General features: G+C 42.7%; 1 protein-coding gene across 4 annotated transcripts in view; it reads left to right on the forward strand.

Moving 5' to 3' along the window:
• LOC116843266 overlaps positions 1 to 8,545 on the forward strand; it is a 115,125-nt gene extending 106,580 nt beyond the window's left edge. For all 4 annotated transcript variants that reach the window (XM_032813547.1, XM_032813546.1, XM_032813549.1 and 1 more), the window contains exons 5-7: positions 5,445 to 5,686; positions 5,884 to 6,016; positions 6,277 to 8,545. In XM_032813547.1, the coding sequence (XP_032669438.1) occupies positions 5,445 to 5,686; positions 5,884 to 6,016; positions 6,277 to 7,046 (1,145 nt within the window). In that variant the 3' untranslated portion in view covers positions 7,047 to 8,545. The remainder of the gene's footprint in view (positions 1 to 5,444; positions 5,687 to 5,883; positions 6,017 to 6,276) is intronic.
• The last annotated feature ends 1,842 nt before the right edge of the window (positions 8,546 to 10,387 follow it).

The raw sequence follows: 10,387 nt of genomic DNA on the forward strand, positions 1-10,387 counted from the left end.
AAAAAAAAAAAAAAAAAAACAAAACAACAACGGGGAAAAAAGAACAGGAGATAAAACACACGCGATCGGGATATCAAATTCCGTAAATCGCGGAATTGCGGAGTCCGACGGAGGAATCGCATCGACACGGCCGATGTTGTTCTCGCTATCGCTGTAACGAGTTCGCGTAACCGGGCGCACACAGCGGAGCGCGACGGTCTTCCGGGAGCGACGTGCGCGAATATTTCGGGCCGCGCGGCGCGCATCCCGGCGTGCATTCTGGCGCGACTCCGGTGCATAAATTTCGGACGTGCCGGCTATGGTTTATGCCGGCGGGATTAAATAACTTGACCCACTGGCAACATATCACGGCCGTGTACGGCACGCGTGCACGTCGACCCCCCCGACCCCCCCTCTCTCCGTCACCTCCGCCCCCTCGCGCGCGCGCGCGCGAGCGCACCGTATGGCCGTTGCGGAGGAACCAGCGGAATTGTACGCGCCAGCGCCTCGCGCCTCTCTCTCTCTGTCTCTGTGTCAATCTGCTTTGCGGTTTTTATCATTACGAGCGTATCTCGCACACTCGCGCACGGCCGTCGTTATTGTCGTGACACATGTGCTAATATTATTAGCGCAATTATAGATGTCCGAGTCGCGCTCCGAGCCGATTGACGCTGGTCAGCGCAGTCTTTCCGTTCGTCAGCGAGCGTTGCTGCGCGAAACATGTGACAAATTTCTTTCCACGTTGACATATGTTTGCACAGGCCAGGTGTTAGAGAACGCTGTCGACGTGAGCCACCACTCCCAGATCTTCTTTAGGAAGATTCCGGAATTGTCGAAATAAGAAAAAAACGAAATGAGGGAAAAAAGAAAAGAATGAACGTGTCATCCTGGTCTTTTTATTCATTAGGAAGTTGTTAGATAACACGTGGAAGAAACAGGAGACATTTAATTGCGCGATCGAGTCGTTCGTTTTGGCTGGCTTTGCTCGAGTGTAATGTAAATAGGTTTTTTCGCGTGGTGTTTTTCTTTTCTTTCTCGATGTGGACGCATGTTTACACAGACCGAGCACTACAAACACGCGCCATTAATTCCCGAATCCTCCCCGAAAAACTTTGGTTTGTCAAAATGAGGCTAAGCGCGCCAGAAGAGTGTTATACGAGCGTGTTAACTCTTCGTGATCGTTGCAACTCGACGATTCTTGTCGCGACAACTATGTCCCAGTTTGCGATCGTAAAGAATTCAACTGCGAAAGCATGGGAAGTCTACAAGGAGCGTCTTCAACCGAGCTTTCCTCGGCCAAAACTGAATTTCTTTTGTGCAACATTCGTATCCACGAAAATTGCGCTCTCAATAATCTTGTCAACGTATTAACAATATGGAGGCTTCGGATGGTATATTCCGGTTTTTAATTACTTAAAAACAAACTTAACTACTTTTAACTACTTGGAATTAAGAAATGGTAGATCGTAAGAAATTTCGCTACCTAAGATGATAATAATACTATTTTTGGGACTCACAATCTGATTGATCGAACCGGAGAGAAATCGCGGAAATAACACGCGACGTCACCCGACGTGTTTAGCCTCAGGTCGAGAACTGTTATGATTGCCCCTTCATTGTATATCTAGGTATGTTATTGTTTTCGAGATCACGCGCCCTTTACAGCTGACGTGACGCGCTCGTGTAGACCAGACTGTGTAAACACGTGCTTGAGTGTATTCTTCCGTTATCTATTCCTTTATTTCACCGTTTTCTATATATCTTATAACATTAATATTTAGTAACCATTTATTATTATTATTTAATGAAAAGAAAAATCCTTTCTAATTACATGATAAGAAGAAATAAAGTAGTGTAAAGAACAAAAATAAGAAACGATGACATAAATAAAATAATTATTTCATTCTCTCTCTCTCTGTTATTTCAACTATTAGAATAAACAATTTCGAGAAGTAAGAATTTTCGAGAGAATTTCGCTACATTTAAGCTGGACTCATGCATTTTTACGATAGGTTCTTGTAGATAGGATAGGTTTTGTTGTTGCAACCATTGGCCCAGGAGCAGGAGTAGATTGAAGCACCGTTAAAGCGCTTATACTCGCGCGTTTAAACAACGCAACAATCGGCTACCGATATCTCCGGAATGCGCCCGTATTCATCCGCCCGTCGGATTTCCCGGCAATAAACGAGTCGAGGGATCTCCGGCCACTTCCGGCGGGACGTCCGACTCCGTAGCCGGGTATAGTTTGATTAGCCAAGATTGCTAGACCGTGCTGAAAGCGGCGAACTATCTACCAGCGGCCCCGCGTGAAAGCCAAGCTCAGCCTCCAATAGGGTGAATCAAGTTTGTCAACTTTGATCTAAGGCACTTTCAAGAGACTGAGCGCAAGGTACACGCGTGTTACGTTCCAGGCGCTGGGGGTGGCACAGAGGGATGAAAGGGGGTGCAACAACCCGGCAACTTTCGGCTATGTTCGACGAGTAGATTGTAATTACTGCTGATTAATTGGGTACAGGTTTCAACGCTTGGCAAGGGATGAGCGGCCAGAAGCCAGAGATCGCGGAAAGGGGTGGAAGGGGCGAGGAAGAAACGCGATAATCTCGATAGGTATAACCGAAGTTTGAATATCGCACAGGACGCGCAAACTTTGAGATGTGTGTTAATTCCATAACAATATGTAAATTGCTCTGGTCTTGATGGTTTGTGTTAAGTGTCAATGTCCAATGATATCGGGAGACTCTTGCAACATCCCTCTCGATGTAGGAAGAAGCAACTGGAGTAACTGGTGTAGCGACTAACTCTGCTCAGTTAATAAAAAATTCGAATTAAATTTTCAGGAGGGCGAGGAGAAGGACGAGCCTTCCGTGAGAGATAAACTCGCGCTGAATGTTGGAAATAAAATGTTAAAACGATCATATCATAATCAGAGCGCATCAATGTTTCAGCGAGAGTCGCAGAATTTTTAAAACTTGTCCGTTTTACTTGTACGATCCCGCGGAATTACGCGGTCGACACTATGAACCAGAATTTCTTCGTTGACATAGTCGCGCCTTGCTTTGTCCGCCGACAACTACTCAAACCTTTGCTCAATTAATTAGCAGTAATTGCAATTTAGTCGACGAACGTGGAAACAAGGACAGAACTGGAAGTTTCTGTCGGTGTGTACGTGGTATTCGCTCGCAGTCGGATATTATTCGGCTACGAGAGCGTACACAAGCACGCCGAGAATTACAGGGAGCTATAATAAAATTAATTCGCGCCAGAGGTGCATTTACAATCCGCCATTACGCGACACATGGGATACTTCACGACTGATTTCGGGAAATTCGCGAATATCGTGGACTTTGCTTTACGTGGCTTGCTTGCGACAAAATGTTATCACTGTTCTCAGACGTGGTTCTTAACGATGTGGCGCGTAAAAAGTGAGAGTAAAAGTACTTCGTACTTTGATAAATGAACGAAATTCAGCACACGTGTGTGTGTGTGTGTGTGTGTGTGTGTGTCACGTCATTCTTATCTATAGTAAACTTCGCGATATATTGCAAAAGTTCGTGTGAGGATCGAAACGACACGGATTATTCTATAGAAACATTTTGGACCCAATGGGAGGTCATGGAAGCTACTAATTTTCTCGACTCTGATAAATCGCCTTCCTAAGTGAGATTATTACTTTGTTATCGACACGGTAATTGCTTTGCCGAGGCGGATTCAGTATCCATAAGGCAACATTCGCGCAGCGAGCGAAGACTGGAAGGACAATTTTCTTCCCTCGTAAGCTGTCTCCCGCGGGCCGCCAATCCCGTTTTTATTATGATTCGATCGTCCGTATCCTTCGTAAGCCATAGCGCTTCGCGATATGAGCAGCGTCGTTCCTCCACAAATACGGGAGATTCCCATGACGACGGCGACTGGAATGAAATCTTTATGGTTCACCGACTCGAACGATACCCGGTAGCCGTCTTATAAAAAAGAAGTTATTTGTAATTGCCGGTCAATCCCTGATCTCTCATGATTGAATCCATGAGAATATCGCTCGAAATTACGTCACTCTCCACCAGAGTACCGTGCACTCGTTAATTGCATGCGTGTACCTGCCAATTATCACATAGCAGTGGTCCCTATAATCACCGAGGTTGCGCCTAGTGATTGTCGCTCATTGTTAGTCCCCTTGATCATCTAATGCGTCACTTGCAGTTGCCAGTGACCCCCCACAAACATGTCTAGTGACCGTCAGATTATCCTCGCAGCGGTTATGAGCACTATCGGGTAAAATGCTTTTCCAAGTAGTACTGCGATCCAATACCGGAAATTACTTACATCTTCAGGACGATGTTTTGATGTCACTCTACCTCCGTTCTCTTTTTGTCGCTCGTGTCTTGGCAACACATGTATGTGAATTCACACATCAGGAAAGGGACGAAACTCAATATTTGATAAACACACGGAAAAAAAGGTTTGGTTGAATTAACCAAGTATCTGGTCGAATATAAACGATCCAGAAATTCAGAATGAAGTAAGTTGAATAATTCTGTTTAAGTCAACCAAAAATCTTGTTACCTTAAACAGAATTCGGGTTACTTCAATCGGAACTTCTGGATTCATATTCGACCAGATATCTGGTTAATTTAACTAAATCTTTTTTTCCGTGCAGAACATCAAATGACTCGTTGATAAAACGCTCAAGAGATACGATTGGAAAGTCAATGTCGAGAAGCGCGAATATTCGTGAACGCTGCGTGTAATCGACTCGCGGGTGTAACATGTGCTTTGAACCCGAGTTTGCCTAAATTCAACCTAACTCGGCATAAGCCCATTTAGATTCCGACTCGCTTCTAATCCCGACTTAGCTTCGACCGCGCTCTTGCCGGCCTTAAAGCAGCGAGCGTAAAAATTTGCATACGTAAAGCGAGAAGGAGCCGGCTGGCGACTGTCGCTCGTACGGCCTGTTCAATCCCAAGCCCGACGATACCACGGGGGTTATGACGGGGTAAGCTGCTCCGTTATTGCGTTCTTAACTGCGGATATTCGGATATGCGCATGCCGCAAGGATGACTATTGTCGTGATAAAGCGCAGGCGATGTTCTGAATTCTCTTGAACATGTCCTGCGGTCACGTCTTACTTACTAGTTTGGCAATTTTGTCCCGTTCCCAATAGTTGCGCCTCAACCCTCGGCCGTCACGTAGAGTGAAGTTATTGATAACTGAGAACTTTGAACGATAGGAGAAGCAAAAGGTGAAAATTAGAAATTTGTCAAACTTTTAACTGGCTAGGTATCTCCTGACTACGTAGACGGGAACGTGGAATCATTGTTTTGTTTATTGAACAACTCAAACTTTTCCAAGTCTTCGATTGTTTAATGCATATTTCCTAACTGAACTTGGACAATCATATGTTAAATAGTTTTATTTATAAGTTCCGTTCAACGAGTGGGAAACAAGAAGGAATAACACGGTATGTGTTTCAGGACTCTCTCTGGGAGGTGGCTTGATAGTTTTGGCGTCAGCGTTGTCGGACGCATCGCTGGAACTACCAGGGAAATATAGTTTGCCGTCGCCAACCGGCATGCAAATGGACGATAACGGTCTACCTCAGTATCACTATGGCTGGTGCCTCCAGCTCTCAGGATTAGCGCTGATCCTTGCGGAAGTGGCGGCCGTTTTAACGATGTCCGGCTACATGGCGCGCTTCTCCACGGTTGAGGAGATGGTGAAGTTGTCGATCAAAACTCTCACCGCGAATTATTCCGTCCGGTTTCAGCTAGGAGTCCACTTGGACGGTAGAGCCCATTAAAACGTGAAACAACACGTGTTGCCTGACGTGGGGCAAGTGGACTCCTAGCTTTATCGTCGAATGCTGCCTTGTCTCGCTTAGCCCGAGGATATTCATGCCCCTTGTTTTTTTAGGTGAGGGTCATGGTCCCGGGCGCTGAGAGGAAGCTCAGGGAGCAGAGAGGGCTCAGCTCGGAATATCTCGTGAGGGCGCATCAGAAATCGCCGGGGCCGCCGCAGGCTCGACCCTTCGGTCAACCAGCCAAAAGTGGGTGAACTTATCGCTAGAGAGGGTGTCCCGCGTGTGATGGTGCGGCACACGCATGTAGCGTTTGCGCAATTGTAAAGATCAAGGGTTCCGTAATCTGTCGCCGTAGAGATCCTACGGGTCCGAATATGCCAAGATCTTGAGATCCAACGGAATCCCAATGATCTAAATCTCCGAAGTGCTGCGGGACACCCTGTACAAATATAAGCGTGCTTTCTCATGCCTGGAGGAAAGAGTAAGTCCGCACTTCTGTGTCCTAGCGCCTCAAAAAATAGCTGAAGAAGGAACTTCGTTGCTCTGCAAGTCGGCGCCCGACATCTGTGCGTCGAACCCGCAGGCCATCAGTTACGTCGATAAGGCAGATCTATCTCACGTCTTGCCGGCCTACCCGGAAAACAAGAACATCGATCCACGGTACAGCTTCGTCGATAAATCGGAGGGTAGCGTCATAGACTCTCGGCTTAGCGGCTTCACCGACAAGGAAGGCTTCATCGACACCCGGATTCTGTCTGATTCCAGACAGAACATGATTGCCTTCACCGACAACAAAGAACTCGGCCAAGAGCAACGTTATTCCGACTTCTCCGCGAGAAACACCGACCAGAATGTCGTAGACTCCAGGCTGAGTGGTTTCGCTGACAAAGAAAGTCTTCTTGATTCTAGACTAAGTGGTTACTCCGATAAGAATGAATCCCTGCTGGACACTCCTTTTGGTTACGATACCCGATTCAACAGCTTGGCAGGCCAGACCGTCCCTATCACGCTGAAGAACCAGAATACATCGGTATCGGCCATTCAATCACAGTATATATACCAAAACTTTGGGACGATACACTCCGGCATCCTGAGGGTATCGGAACCGGGCACTAGCTCCAGTTCCAACTCTAGTCAGCGCAGCATGACTTTGCAGAACCCCAAGCGCAAATCGCAGATTGCTCAGAACACCTTCAGTACGATGGAGTGTGAGAAGAGAAAGAGAGCGTCCGGGATAGCCGGTAAAGCGGGCTTCTACACGGGAAGTGCTGTATGACCACCACCTCCCCCTCCGACTCCAAGGTAACTTCCAGAAGAGGAGACCCCACTGTAACCAGAACTCAGTGCGACAACTTTCGAGGCGGGTTGGAGGATTTATATTACTGAATATGCGAAAGAAGGAAAGAAGAAATTTTTTACTAGCTGACCAACAGAGCTCTATCAAGGGATGCGGTAGCGTCTTGTGCCAAGTATATCTATTTAGTATATGTCCTCACGCGAGAGACGCTACAGCGTATCTTTTACACAAACGAGAATGTTTTTCTGGTCGTAACTTCGTATTGCCAGTAACGCCAGACTTTCCATCTGCGATGTAGAGATATATATGTACCATCTACTATTTGCGCGTTTACCGGTATACGATAAAGAGAGTATGTATTCTTATTAATCATCGATATTGCAGATCCCTGCAATGAAAGATAATACCAAAAAGTAATCACAGTCTTATATTGGCGATGTATTGTACGATTAGGCTGTCTGGAAATAATTGGATTCAGTACAGGATCTTTCGAAACGTAATTCCTAAGCAAGAAAGCACAAGTGCAAACGTGATTTGCAGTAATATTGTCAATAATACTGCGTACGACGCAAATCTTTACGAGTTGAGGGGATGCTGCGTACCGACATAATGTGGTTTCCATGATTTGCACTGTTTTTTCTTTTTAGTTATATATAATTGCAAATGCTTTTACAGAGTGAACGTGCAAATGTCAATGCATTAAACGATACTCCATGTTATATAAAAAATAAACGAAAAATGTTATAAATAAGAAGGTTTTTTGTAGTTGTTGATATAACATGGAGTATCCCTTTTAGTATATCGGCTTTGACTCAATAAAAGCGCTTGCAATTTTATACAAACAAATAGAAAAACAATGTAAACTACGAAAACTGCATTATGTCGGTATACAGCATCCCCTGAAATGAAAGACAAGAATGACGAGGGATCAGAATGACTCTCGTCATTTTAGGTATCGAAAGAGTAATGTAATGTCCGTCACACTCGCTATTTACCTTTAACTCAACACGTAATCGCGTTTTAGCTGCATAACCAATCGAACGAACTTGTAAGGTGTAACATTAATATAGTCAATACTATATAAATTGTAATATATTTGGTGGTTGATATAGCCGTGATAGTCATTCGGGCGCAACCTGTTATTCTCAGTCAATAATAAGGAACCACCCAGGAGAAGCATATATCGTTCGATGAAATCAGGTGGACTTTAATTAGAGATTTTTTCCCCGATACTTTTCGACGACGTTCGCGCTCCAATTGTATCACTAATCGAAAACATATCACAAATAAAAGTGTTTCTGTTGATAACGCGACTTGTTCTGGAAAGATATATTTTGGTTTTTCATTTTTTTTTCATTTGTTTCGCATTACTTCCTCGTATAAAACGACGATTAGAATGGATGTTCGATGCGCCCGCATAAATACGTACATCAATATGTTGTATCGTAGCTGAGTGTAATAAAATGTTCTTTTTCTAACAATGTTGTTTCTCTCTCTCTCTTTCTTTCTCTCTCTCTCTATTATATTATATAATAGATATATAATATTATATATTATTATATTATATAATATTTACTGCACGGAAAATATAAAAGCATATTTCGTATTTAACAATAGATCGTTATTGGTGCATTTTATGATAAATGTGTGTTAAATTTAGCAAATTTTTTTTATACAGATGCAATTACATATTTAAAGAAAAATTCGTTCTTAACTTACTAGTAATTAACTATTCAAATGTCGTATATCGATAATGGAGTAAACGTGATAAAGAAACCTTGTCTGAAGCTTGTTTATTTTTCGCGAAAAAAGTTTATAGCAGAGAGAAGCCTAAGAGCGGCCACCGGTCTGATTTCAGCGGCCAGAACTAGGAGTGTATGAAGTTGGCACCCCACTTTTTGAAATTTATAATTTTGAAAGTTGTTCTAGATTGTTCTGACTTTGTACCACATTGTTCCAAAGTAATATTGCTTCATTCAAAACGGTTTTCGAATAAAACAAAAAAATGATTTTTTGAGCTGGCACCCCACTTTTCGAAAATCGAACATTCTGATACCGCAATAGATTGTTCTAGTTGTTCCAAACATTATTCCAAAAGGACAAATCCGTAAGTTAAATTATAAGTCCAAAAAATGAAAAAAATGTTTTTGACCTGACACCCTATTTTTTGAAAATAAAGCATTCCGATACAGATATAGATTGTTCTAGTTGTTCCAAACATTGTTCCAAAAGCACAAATCAATAAGTTTAATTATAAGCCCGAAAAATTAAAAAAAAGTTTTTTGACAAACAGTCTATCGAACCAAGAGTAAACTTATACTATCTTTCTTGTTCCAACCGAGATCTTTTTGTTCTGAGTTGTGCTAGGCTTAAGAATTATAGTTTTAGAGTATGAGACTCGTAACGTCATCCGTTCTGCGAAAATTCGTAAAAAAATCGATTTGAGAGTACTCGACGACAAGAGTAAACACATGCTTCATGTATAGCATGTTATGACATAACATAATAAAGTATATTAATCAAATAGTATATATAGAGCATACATAGGATATATATGAAAAATATATAGAGTATAAAAAAGCATATATAATGTATACAAAGAATATAAATATAACATCTTGAAATATATCAGTTTAATGTATCATCAATAAAGAATCTGACGAGAAGGAAGCTTGCCGAGTCGAAAATTCAATTGACCAATGTTATGCAAAAATTATCCAATTCAAAAAATTATAAACTTTTATTAATGAATACTCCATTCACATCTTTTTAAACCAAACAAAAAAATTCAAGCTTTATATATGCTTGAAATAAATTAAGAAACAGTTTTTCAATTTTTTAACAGTCACGTCTGTTTGTACATTTTTCTAAGGATTGAACTAGTCAGTACTCTTAAAGAAATGGAAACGATTGACTCGTGTTACTATTACGAAAATCTCAGAGCTAAATTCTTTGGATGGATCATTCTTACGTAACTCCGGTAAATTTCAATTCTTACTTTACTTCCCGTCGGACCCAATGCGATTTACATCTACATGCATGCAATCTACGTAAAATGACGCTTTATGTCTACTATATGAGCGTCTAAATTGAGCACTTACCATTGCGCGTCGTCCCACGATGTCCAGGGTCCACCAGCCATACTGTTACTGCATTTGACACTATAATGATCCTCGCGTCATACGTCGCCTGTAATTCACTTCCGACCGCGGTAATCTAATGGAGGTTTCACAAAAAATCCCGTCTGTCTTGGGGGATACACTCCGAGTTGCAAATTGCGTATGAAATATCGCGAAATGCGTCTTCGAGAAAATGTCGGC

This window comes from Odontomachus brunneus, unplaced genomic scaffold (genome assembly GCF_010583005.1).
Source record: "Odontomachus brunneus isolate Ranch 3 - 2012 unplaced genomic scaffold, Obru_v1 Obru_scaffold_031, whole genome shotgun sequence".
In the NCBI taxonomy this organism is placed as follows: Eukaryota; Metazoa; Arthropoda; class Insecta; order Hymenoptera; family Formicidae; genus Odontomachus; species Odontomachus brunneus.